The 12,708-nt window shown below is 47.1% G+C and overlaps 1 protein-coding gene across 1 annotated transcript in view; it reads right to left on the bottom strand.

Annotated features, from left to right (window-relative positions):
* LOC115403674 (probable phospholipid-transporting ATPase IH) overlaps window positions 1-8,442 on the bottom strand; it is a 28,845-nt gene extending 20,403 nt beyond the window's left edge. The window contains exon 1 of the mRNA XM_030112649.1: window positions 7,940-8,442. Coding sequence (XP_029968509.1) covers window positions 7,940-7,978 — 39 coding nt within the window. The 5' untranslated portion in view covers window positions 7,979-8,442. The remainder of the gene's footprint in view (window positions 1-7,939) is intronic.
* Between the last annotated feature and the right edge of the window lie 4,266 nt (window positions 8,443-12,708).

Below are 12,708 nucleotides of genomic sequence, written 5' to 3'. Positions count from 1 at the left end.
AGGGATGTGCTCTGAGTCACGCTGCTGTGGATTTTTCGTTTTGTCTTTTCACTCCTTCCTCTCTGCAGCGGCGCTCGGCTTCATCCGTCCGTCCAGAACAACGACCGACCAGCCGTCCATTCGCCGACGAGGCGGGAGTTCAACGCAGCACATATTTTCCCAAGGTGTCCTTCATTAAACACTATTGCGAGGAAGAGAGAGCAAACCCAGAGTCAAGAGGCCGCCGCGTTCAGCTGCTGGTTTCCATCTGGCTTCCCAGCGCCTTGGCCTGAGTGGGCAGCGCCAACGTGCCCTTTGGCAACGCCGCCGGCCTGACACAGCTCAAAGCAGAAGTGTTGACCATTAGCAGAAAAGTTGTGGGACGAGCGCTTCGCTGCGCCGCTCTGAGTGTCCTCCACGTTCTGGCAGCGCCGCAGCTCATTATTGCCAATGACAAAAACTTTTAATACGTTGGAGCGGGCTCCGCAGGGCGCCGCTCCCCCTCCAGCTCGCTCCGGCGTGTTTTCAGTGACCTCCATCTTTGGGCTCGGGATCACAGCGAGACGTCAGAGTGGACCGGCAGAAGCGAAAAAGCTCAGAGTCACGGCTCTAAACTTATCCGCCGCGATCAACAGGCGCTGGGCAGCCGGCTAAAAATAGCCGCAGAGCGGCGGCCGACTTGAGACCCCTCCAAAACATCGGGAGGGCAACATGACCCAGAGAGACACAGCCAAATGGAAAAAGAGGGAGAGATGGAAAAGGAAGGGGGGAGAGCGAGGCAGACCGAACACACAGAATGTTTTTCAAGAAAGCTGAACGGTTGGGGCTGATAGCACAAATACAGATGGAGTGTTTCTTCAGCAGAGCTGAATTAAGCATTAAAGCAGCTGCAGTTTGCCGCGGGGAGGCGCAGCGCCACGTTCAACTCAAAACCCAAACAGAAGAGCAGAATGGTCTCCTCAGGACCTGTCCTCCAAACGTGACTTCAGAAATCCTGGCTAGCATTACGGAAAGCTAAAAATAGCCGCGTTCCAGCTCACCTGTCAGCCGGAGACCTTTAAGAGTTAACCCACCGCCGGTAATAACAGTAAATTTCTTCTTCTCATCATTTCTGATGGCGACGCTAATGAATTGAGCCATTTCTCATTTCAAAATGACAAATGTCTGCGAGTTAATGAAGATAACTGGACATTATCAGGGAAGGTTTGGCACTCAGGGCAGTTTCACAGCACTACAGACTGAACTGGACTGAAGAAGTCCATGTGCGAAGCAAACGTCAGGCACAAACAATAATATGAACTCAGACAGACTCAAATCCCAACAAAGAAAATTATATTTTTCCATTCAGGATAAAATCTATCAGTATTGAAATAGCCAGGATTTTTTGTTTATATATTGGGAAAACAATATAAATGCATTCCAGAACTTTTCCATCCTCCCAGTTTGAGGATATTCACCACCAGTTTAAAGCTCCTGCTGTTCTTCCGGCTCAGGTTTTGATGAGGAGCTAAAGTGGATCCACTAATCGTCTTGTTCCAGTCCAACTGCTCTGTATACACGCAGGAGCAGGTCCACTTTCAATCACATCATCTGACTTTGAAAAACTATCAGATGTACTTAAAAAAAGGAGAAAACTCAATGTTTAAAATGCTCCAGTAAAAATTGTACCAACAGTTTTGAAAAGTTTTCCAATAAACGAGGCTGAGTGGAGTTTAGACTTGAGGCGCCAGAGTCTCACCAACAGAACGCCCTGAGCTCTTGACATGTCTGCGTCCCACTTGTCTGAGGTTTTTGCCCCTAAATAAACGGTGCTTTGATTCCATTATTCCTCCGGCTGTATCTCTGTCCGCGGCGGCGTCTCCTCTCGTTCCCGCCGCCTCCCGCGGCGGTGCGGCGGTGGGAGCCGGGTGAGGGATGGAGGGAGACGCCGGGAGATTGCATTGTGGCGGGCGGTTATCTCATCATTAATCCTCACTGATCCGTATCAGCCCTCGGCCCGCCGTGCGCTCCTCGCTCGCGCCGCTCCGTCAGACCCGTGGCTCTCTGGCCGGTCGAGGAACACGGAGGCTTTGTCTTTATTAACGGCGGCCAAAGAGCTGCTCTTATATCACCATCACTCATGGACAATGAAGAGATGGATCTGATAAGAGCAGGACATCCCCTCCTTCTGGGGTTCAGGCCGAGCCGGCTCAAGCTCCAAAGGAGCGCCAAAGGCGGAACTTTTTGAAAACAGTTTCAGAGTCGACAAACACAGCGGGGAACGGAGCAGATTTTCATTCTGTGTTTTAAAGCCTTCGTAGAGACGTCCCTCCTTTGAGGATGAGACTGAGCGGCTGGAGTGACTCCACTAGCGGCACTGTCTATTAACGCGCCCATCCTCCGCAGACGCTTCGCTCCACGGCGCTTTATGGCCGTATGGATGTGTGGGTTTTCCTTGTGGAAAGGCGAGCGGAGCCATGATCCATCCGTGTCACGTCCATGATGGAGCCGGCCCCGCCAGAGCTGTAATAGGACATACACCATTAACCGGCCTGATTAAACGGTCGTGTCGCTGACTCCCCGCCGCCATCCTGCCACGCGGCGCCGCGGCGCCGAGGCCCCGTGCATGTCGAGCAGGGATCCCTCATTAACCCACAGATCAAATTCTTCTGACTGAGCTCCACCTTAATGAAGTCCTCATGTTACCGCAGGATGTACAAACACGCAAACACAATTACACAACGGCCATATGCAGCGTGTCAGAGGGTTCACCGCGCCCCGGGCGCTCGCAGGCCACGTGCAGGAGCAGCGGCGCACACTCTTTACCCCCATGACTCAGTGGATGGGCTTCACTGAAATGTTATATCTGCAGAAGTGTCAAATTAAATGCATATTGGGAGCATTTCTGCCTCTTGTTCCAAGATGGCTTCAACTGTGAAGATCTAATTGAATCATTCTTGAATGTTAATCTAAATAGTATCCATATAATGTAATCATTACTTTGGTATCTCGCACAAATCTTGCAACAGCCTCAGATGAAATGATGGTGGTGTTTGTGTCAGGCTGCACATTATTTGCTGATCAAATTGCAATGATGAGACAATTGAGACATTTTTGAGCATCTAAACCCAGAATCTCCCAGCAGCAGCCTTCAGGTGAGTTCAGTGTTGTTCCTGACGGTGTGTTGCGTGATATTTCAGGTCAGACCATCACTGTTTATTCACACCATTCAAACCCAAGCAGTTCAGCTGCTGAAGGGAATTCAATCACTTCAGTTCGACGTAATGTTGAACGCAGATAAAAGCAGCCATGAGACCTTGATCGGCTCAGATGGAAGGAGGCTTGGAAAGGCACGCCGCTGCAGCTCATTGGCCTAAATGCCTCATAGCAACACGACGAGCAGGAGCCACCATCACTTCTCCAGGTTCAGTACGGAGCAGTAACGGGAACAGGCTCCGTCAGATCGAACGCGTCGGATTTTCTCCTGTGAAACTGGATTTGACGAGAGATTACGAGTCTTTGAGAACATTTTTAAATGTTGCAGTTTGCAGTCTTTATCCTCATGATCGTCTTGACGCCATTATCTCTTTCAAACAGAGCTTCTAAGACTCTGTTCTCTGCGGAAAATCCTTTTTTGGAACAAAGTAAAAGGAAAGAACAAACACCAGAAGCCACGGTGGAGACGAAACTGATGAAATAAGGGAGAGAAAGACGCTCGTAGGGAGGTTGAGAGCCATTAGCTCGTATAATTAATTAGTCGAGGATCAAAAGGATCGACAGGTGCAAAGAGGAGCCGGTTTAAAAGTGCTTCGACGTGATATTTCTAAACAAACACTGAAGTGAAACCTGCACTATCTGTCTGAAGCACCGACGACGTAAATAACTGCACACATCCGGCAAAATCAAAGGATAAATATGAGAAGATTACTTTAAAATGACAACATTTGTATTCCGTTGTTGTCCCAGCTTCCTCTCCCACTTGACTCGCTGTGATCCAACAGTTACATAACTCCTTAATCCAGCTGTGCTACTTCTCCTCCCTCCTCCCTCTCATCTCCCCTTTTTTCTCCTGCCACTGTAATCTGCATCTCCCAAAAATATATACAAAAAAGCCCCATTTTGTCTGCTGTTAACACGGACATGCTGATCCAGGGTTGAAAGCGTGTCTCATAATGAGGGCTGTGTCCTTGAGCCATGCTGTGAGGATCAGAGAAGCGCTGGTGAATCAGACTCCGGCCTGTTTTCAGCTCAACCCGACACAGACCCTGTGTTTTCTCACCTCCAGCCGGGGCCTCCTCTCGGAGGGGGCCGGCGCCGGCGGACAGGAATAGCCCGTCCTTAACCGTTTGTAGCAGTGCGGACTAATGTGGCAAATAGCGGTCCGGCGGGCCGCCGTGCCAGGGGACGGCCGGAGCCGCAAAGCCGCCGCGAGCCTCGCCGAAGCTGCTCGGCACGAGGGCGCCGCCCGGCATCTCCGCGATCGAAGGGACACGCCGTCAGCGTTTCTGCGGCGCGGCTCGCAGGACACGTTCAGGCCTCTGGTCGTCCTGAACCGGCCTGCACCACCATGTCAACTTTGCTTCATTTAAAGTTTTAATGATCGTGGAGATCTAAGGTCTTATTTACTCAAGTCAAAAGTTAACAAACACTGAACATGATGCTTTTTAATTAGGATATATATAATACTGAGCATCGCTGGGTCCAATTTAAAGCTCAGCAGTCCTGATTTTATTGGTCCCCGTGGGAAAAAGTAATGAGTCTCCACTGCGAGGGCGGAGAGGTAAATACGAGGAAAGCGTCCGCCATATAGATGTCATTCAAGAGCTCGTTAGGAGAGATGAAAAGTAAGCTCCGCAAATCTGAGAACATATTTACGTCCCTACATGGCATCGGGTATTTTTAATAAGACCATGGGCGACGCGTGGCAGCGTCCATCGAGCCCAAACCGTGAGCTCACGCCAGCGTCAGGAATCACGCCGGCACTATTATTACCCCAGGACAGAGGAGAGCAGCGGACGCCTAGAGCACACACACACACACACAGAGTCGTACACACACCGGATCCATTCGCAGCACAGCAGGTCCGTTTACAAATAAATCTAATAAAGTAAAGTCTCTTCCTGCGGCGGCCGGGCTCAGGGTCTCTCCAGCCTCTCTCTCTATTATACCACACATCGTACCGTTGGAGAGCCGAGTCGTTATTCTAAGCTGGCAGGAGAGTCCAGCAGACTCCGTTTCACACGCACCAAATTGTCCCATTTAAACTTCATGCACTGAAAAACAGCAGGACGTCCTATTTTTCTTTACACAAACTACCTTCGCCTCCACCTGCGAGTTCTCAGTGAAAACGTCACGAGGCGGTGCGGCTCCACCTCTCCAGAGGAGAGCCAGGTGCAGCGCCCAGCCGGGCCCACGCCGACGCCTCCTGTGACGCCATGTTTGTTCTGGAGCGCGGCCTCATTACGGGAGCGGCTGTTCGGAATACGGCAGGGTTAATAGAAGGTGATACACAAGTAACAGAGGGGGCGACGTACAGCTTCCATTCCCACAATTCCACATCAATACGTGGATAAATGAATTATTGATTATCCTCCCGTCTGCTTCATGATGCTGCGGAGCGAGGAAGCAAAAGGGAAATGATGGGCGTGTTCCGTGACCCGGCCGCCCCCGCCCCCGCCCCCCTCAGTGCTGGATCTGATTTCCCCTGATATTAGCCCTTCTGGAGCATCCATCAAACGCCCTTCACTCTGTCATCCGCCTGCCGCGCGTGCAAACACACACACACACACAGACGCACTAAAAAAACACAGACTTCAAACACGCACGCTCGTTACGTTGGCCACACCTGAGCCGGAGCAGGGGTCAGGCGAACGAGCCTCGGCAGAACGGAGCAGAGGCCTCTGAGGGCGGCGCTGCTGACGGACTCCAGCGCTGCCGTCAGAGCCGCTCCTCTCTAAATGATCCGCCCTGCCGCCAGCTGCTTCCTGTCCTGCTGGATAATCACCGGCTGCGGACGCCGCCAGGCCATCCAGCCCAGGACGACCAGCAGCATCATTACAGCTCAGTCCCACCGTCATTATCTGGACATTTCCTGCTGACAGACAGACCGGATTCAAACGTTCACGTTTTTCTTTGCAGAGTATCCGTGATGAAAAATGTCTATATTTTCACAAAACTAAGAAATTGCGACTGAAAATGACAAAAATCTCAACAGAAAACCAATTTTAAGAAACTTTTTGGTGCAAAATGCAGTGAAACGTCCAGAAATCTTCCCCTAGCTGTTGCATTATGGGTGTTTTTACAAACTATACTAATAATATACTCAGTATAATGCAGGTCAGGCCTCCTCCTGTTTGGTTGAAGTGATAATGACCCACTAGATATACCATCTGAAGAAACTACATATAGAAACATATAAAGAGAGAGAAGGCCGTCATATATTTAGGTTATTTCTACACTCTTAACATACAAGTTACATTTCAGAAGGATATATAGAGTTTTTTATGATAATTATTCCCTCAAGTTAACAAAAATAGAAAAAAACATCAGATCGTATAATAAAGTATTTTAATATTTTAAGACATTGAACTTTTGATTTCCATGCCTTATCAACTACAAATTACAATAAATTGTTGAAATATTTGAGTATATGGGTAATTGAGTTTCAGTTTGAACTGGATTCAATGGGAAAAAGTGGACTTAGTGATCGTCTTGTTAAGGTTTTGAGATGCACCTGTGATAATAAAAACTGTAAGAACGTGTTTCAGTAACAAAAAACAAACCGTACAGACTCCAGCAGCATTGTGACTATTAGTGGACAGTCGGGCAGAAGGACAGCAGTGACTCATGTGACGTGAGTGTTGTGATGATTCAACACTCAACAATATGATCTTAATGCTTAAAATCTAAAGCAGAGGGGCTCCATCTGAGATAAGAACACGGACAGAATAACGCATTACTTCAAAAGCTTGAAAACTATCTGGACCAATCCTAGCAGCCTGCTGCATCTAATGGCTGCACAATATATCACTGAAGACTGGATAAATAATGTTTCCATGTACTCTACATTAATCTCAAACATGAAAGAAAAGTGATTAATCGCAATAACTTTACAAAAATAGTGCAATTCACTTTGTTTCAAGTCAATTGCCAGTCCTCATAATTTCAAATCTGGTGGCCTCGTGGCAGAAGTTAGAAGCACATTAATAAACATAAATATCTACAAACAGCTGCTGGAGGAAACTGCAGACGTACCAAAACAAACCAGCAGTAAAGCACGGGGCAAGAGAAAGAGCACTGTTTGGAAGAAAAAATCTCAAAGCAGACATTACATTATCTAATTAAGTGTTTTCATTTATCATAAATCAATCAAAACATCTCAAATAACGTGTTTAAAGTGCAGCCACTGCAGTCAATGTTTTAGTTTTACCTTAAAACAAAAGTTTCTGTGAGATGTTTCTGTTCACAGCCCCCCCTCGAACACCCTCGGTTATGCAAACCTCTGGCAGGGCTGGGGACAAGTTCAACCAAGAGTTTCTAGAACTAAAAAAAAAAAAAAAAAAAAAAAAAAAATCACTACTGCTGCAAAGTGTGATCAGTGCCAGAGGCCTCTCAGCCGTGAGCCTTATTCTGGATTTATCTCCTGCAGACCGGCAGAGAGTTGAGTATGCATGCATGTTGTGTCTCCCACTCTCTCCTAAATAGGCCAGCCAAGTTCATTTCTATTCCACGCGTCCACCAGCCGCCCCGCATCTGCAGCCGCTGGCACCTCCACTCAGCCCCGCAGGACCCTGGGAAGCCCCCCAGCAGCGCCGGCCTGCCAGCAGCAGCTCCAGCCTGTCCCTCAGTGCGAACCCCCGCCCCCCCCCCAGAAAAATCAATCCTGCAACACGGGCTCGGTGCACGAGCACACACATGCATTTCTGTCCCCTGTCCCCGCGCGTGCACTTGTGACAGTGCTGACGGGCGGCGGGGGCCTTACGTATCTGCGGATGATGTTCCGGATCCGGCTGAAATCCATCCTTCCCGACGGCTCCGGCGGCTCCGCGGCGGACAGAGGCGTTCGGCTCTCCCTGGATCCTCCTCGGCGCTACCTGATGCGGGTCTGACCGCCGGGATCCATCGCTCCGCCGTGTCCGTGATCGCGAGGGGAGAGAGGGGGGCGAGGCGGGGGAAGCAGCGGGCTCTCAGTCACTCGGCTGCTCTGATTTTCATGGCATCCCCGGGAAGAGCCATGCAGCCAGCGAGCCGAGCCGAGCCGAGCCGAGCCGAGCCGCCGCACGGGCTACATCCCAGGGCGAGCCGCGCCGCTCGCTCGCGCTCAGCTCCGGAGCTCCGGGAGGCTCCGCCGGGAGGGGGAGGAGGGAGGGCGGCCGGCTCTGGTCCTCAGCGATCCGCGTGTCCCTGCAGGAGATGGCGGTCCCCTCGCGCAGGCTGCCCGTGTCCCGCTCTGTGGAAGCCGCGGTGGTCCTCCGTCCGTGTGGCCGCGAGACGTCGTCAGATGACCGCGCTGCGCATGCGCACTGGCCGCTCCCAGCATCTCGCGAAGTGGTGCACTGAGACAAGTGGTCATGTCCCCTCACACCCAGGGCTGTGCAGACCACTGCGCCTCGGGACCGAGCAGGGGATCAGACACCGTGCTGACTGACGAGGGGAAGGACTGGAAAAGCATCCATCATGTCCTACTGGGTCCCCGGCCTGTCTGAAGAACGGAGTTTGTTTTTGGTATTCTGTCAGGATGAGTTCCTCTTCTCTGAGGTTCAACTTGTTGGCCTGCAGTCCGTCTCTGGGTGTCTGGTGGTCCGGTGCCACTCCTCCCTGCTCAGGGTCAAACTTTCATTCACCAGTTCCTCACCACAACAGATGCATTCAGATCTATTTTTGTCCATTGTTTTCATGAATCCATATTCTGTGTAATTCTCTCAGCACTCCCCCCTTTCTGTTTAACGTATTCATCTTTCTTGGTGCTTCACCATTTCTTCTCCCGGCTTACCGCTGACCTGTTCAGTCCACCCATACATTTAAAAATGTATTTTTTTTCTGTTTTAATGGATAATTTCCACTTATAATGAAACACTTAAACTTCTGTTTTCATTTTACGTAAATGACTTAGTTGTTGCCTAATCTATATTTTAAACACCAAAAAACGTATTATACCCTTTAAAATCAGGAGGGTTGTGGTTGGAGCTCCCCTGGTTGGGAGTCACTGCTCTGTTCTTCAGGTTGGACAGGTTACCAGTCTGTCACAGCTAAACACAGAGTCACACTCATATTTCCAGATACAGGAAATTTGAAGTCACCAGCTACCCTGTGGGTCTGTCGACAGAACATTCAAACTCTCCCAGACAGGCTAGCCTGGACACTAACCCACAGTGTTATCACTGTGAGGCGAGATGCTCCGTTTCGCATATTTTTAATTCACACTCGTGGTGCAGTGGCACACTCGCCTCATCGATGGAAGCTTCATGGTTCAAATCCGGGCTGTGTATCCAGTTGGCATGTTTTTCGAGTGTGTGTTTGGGTCTTCTTGGGGTGAAGAAAGAATACTGTGCAAACTGTGGCCTGGAAACACACTGGTGTGTTCTATTTTTTGCTGAGAGGCAGCAGTACTCACCACAGCATTGTCGCAAGCTGATTTAATCTTCTAACATACAGGATGGCCAGCTGCTGGGTCACTGTAGAGACAGAAGTTTCTCAGAATGGGATTCATCCACAGTGCTTGAGTAAATGATTACTTAAGCTGCCTTTCACCTCTGTGCCCAGTGTATTCTGGGAATGTTTCTCTGACGTAATTATTTTGCACTCAGTATATTTAGCCACTCACTAAATACAGGCGGAGATATTTCACATATTACAAATGCTCGCTGCTATTTCCACATCGCGTGTCTCACAGCACTTCTTATCACTGCTGTCTGAGACAAGTTACCGTAACAGTAATCCTAAACACAAGAGCTCTAACCTAATTGTTTTTTCAGTGGATTCCACTTTACAGAAGCTTCAGCTTCGACTGTAGCTGCTAAATGTGATTTATTTTGCTTTATGTTTTTCTGTTTAAGTATGTTTTATATTTGATGTTGCTTTGAATCTTAGCTTTTACTCACATTGCGTTGGTTTTTCTACATATAATTGTGTTTTTTGCTGACAATACTTCTGTTTTTATCCTTCTGTATCCAATGCTGTTAAGCACTTTATGATCTTTATCTGTTTAAGATGCTAAATAAATACATTTTACTTATTTTTTGTCTCTGTAAAAACAAGTGACTTTGTTAATGGGTGATCGTCACTGTTTTTTTAATATGTGTTGTTATAATTTCTCAATGTGAATTAATTATTTATTGATTCATCAATTGTTAATCATTTTTAATGCCAGGGTTGAATAGAGATTATTGAAATAGATAACCAATAAAAACAATCTTCAACATTTTTTTTTTTTTGGTTTAATCTATTTTAATAGTTAATAGTCAATAAAGAATTAATAATATATGGCTTGGTTTTATGGGGGCTGCATCCCTTTGTTTCCAGGAGGGGAGGCCCCGCCCTCCTCTTGTCCCATTGAATTCATGACAAGTTCAAACAATCATCTGCCTCATATAATTCTTTGTGAAATAAGGATTGATAATTAGACTCCATCATATCTTTATCTGATCAGCCTCCTGTCTCTCTGTGATGGACTATAATGCCTGAATCACTGTGCGCTCTGTCTGCGATCGTCCTGCAGCCCTGAGTTGAAGACTGCAGTAAGATGGATGAACTTGGCTTATTTATCTAGTGTTGCCTTACTAATCATAATTAAAGGCAGTCGAGACAGTGGATTTCATATTAAGTGGCAGAAATTTCTTGAATATGCCTTCTCTAGGCTGTTGCGCAGCAGATATTTGTTTTGTTGTGATGTTATGACAAGAGAGAATTGAGACTCAAACAGAAAACACCAAGTATGAAACAATTAACCCCAAAAGTCTTTCCACTTTTTTTAACCTTTTCTGCAACGTGACACTCAGCAGTAGGAGAAGCAGGACATGTGACCTTGTCACATTATTCCTACACACAAAGCAATAATTAACATTCACAAAATGACAAATGAATATTCAAATGAACAAACTGATAAATCAAGAACAGAAAGCAGTGCTTGATTCTGGATAAGCAGCAGGTTAGACCTATTATTTAAAAAAAAAAAAATCAGTGATTTTATGAAAGAGAGAGAATCTAAAATTAGCATCATCTCCATCAACAGGGGGGATCCTCAGGCAGCGGGGCGTGACGTCTGCCCCAGACATTTCATTTGTGGAGTTATGGCTTTCAATTAGCACAGACAGCATTAATAATGCATAGAGATCCAGGACGTTCAGCTCTGTCCTGCTAATGCTCCATGTGGCCGTTTCCCTCCCTCAAGACCTGCAGGCATTTACTGTCTGCTGATGAGTCTGCCTCAGCGGACAGATTACAGCATGTTCTTTGTTTATGGGCTGCAACAATTATTTGCACGTTCTAATGTCATTGTCATGCTGTGGAGAAAGTCCCGGCTGATCTTTCACAGAGTTTTTATAGTGTAACAGGAGTCAGGATAGCATATATAAAGGTTATGCTAATATAAGGTTAAGAGCAAAGAAGAAACTCCTAGTTGATAAGTCAATGCATTTATGTTTACAGATTATTACACTTAAAATTAATGATTCCCAATGTACACCCAATGACAGTCTGTAAAAGTGTCTAGAGATGACCATGTTGTAATCGGAGCTATATAAATAAAGCTAAAATTGAAACTGGAATGGTCTTCCTGTGGCCTCTGTACTGTGATGATTTTCAGGTGTTTTTCTCTTGACCACTTTTGCAGATGCTGCATGAAACTACAAGCTCTCCACACGTTTTCACGGACATATGGACAAATTCCCAGCAGCTCCTGAGACGCCTAGTTTCACTTAATGTCAGCTGTTCTGGTCATTTGGCAAACAGCAGGGTTACTGTTGAAACAGCACAGCTAAAGTAAATGATTAAAACAACAAGCTGCATAATGAGCTAATTTCAGTGCATCCTTTCTTGTGGAGGGTTAGTATATCAAAGTTTTAAAACATACTTTTTGTAGTTTAGTGCTCACATGGTGTTTGTTCACATCACATGGTTTTTGTTTTGTTTTGACTTGCTGATGCTTCCCAACTGGGTTGCAGGGAACTGTATCCCAGCTGACTGCGGGGAAACAGTGAGGCTCATCCTGACAGGGTCTCCAGTCCGTTACGGGGCAAACAGAGGGACACACATTGAAGTCATTTCAGTGGTCAGAGACGCCATCTCAGGGAGAACATGCAAACTCCACACAGAAAGGATCCAGGAACCGGAGACAGACACAAGAAAATGTAAGAGGTGAAGTAGACAGAGCATTCAAAGTTTTGATTTAAGTAAAAACCAAAGCAGTGCACTGCAGAGTTAACTGGCCGTATGCTAACATGTTTCATTTCCAGCGAACTGTTAAAATATTTATATGAAAATGATTTTTTTAGTGCATTGTCTGAGAATTGTTGAATCAATGCAGATTTCTTTGCACTGTGAGCCGCTGACGCTGCACCGCCGTCAGCACAACCAGGGGATCCTATTATCCTGCAGATGTGAAATATCCACTAAACAACTCACCGACTCTGACAAAAAAAGCAATAGGGGATATGAGTGACGCATTAGGAAAAACTGCTGAATTTCCTTTGCTGTATTCTCTGAAAGCGTCAGATGTAAGGATGTTATATGGAAGACATTCAGCTACTTTAA

Source organism: Salarias fasciatus, chromosome 16, assembly GCF_902148845.1.
Source record: "Salarias fasciatus chromosome 16, fSalaFa1.1, whole genome shotgun sequence".
Taxonomy (NCBI): Eukaryota; Metazoa; Chordata; class Actinopteri; order Blenniiformes; family Blenniidae; genus Salarias; species Salarias fasciatus.
This window is presented reverse-complemented; position numbering and strand designations above follow the sequence as displayed.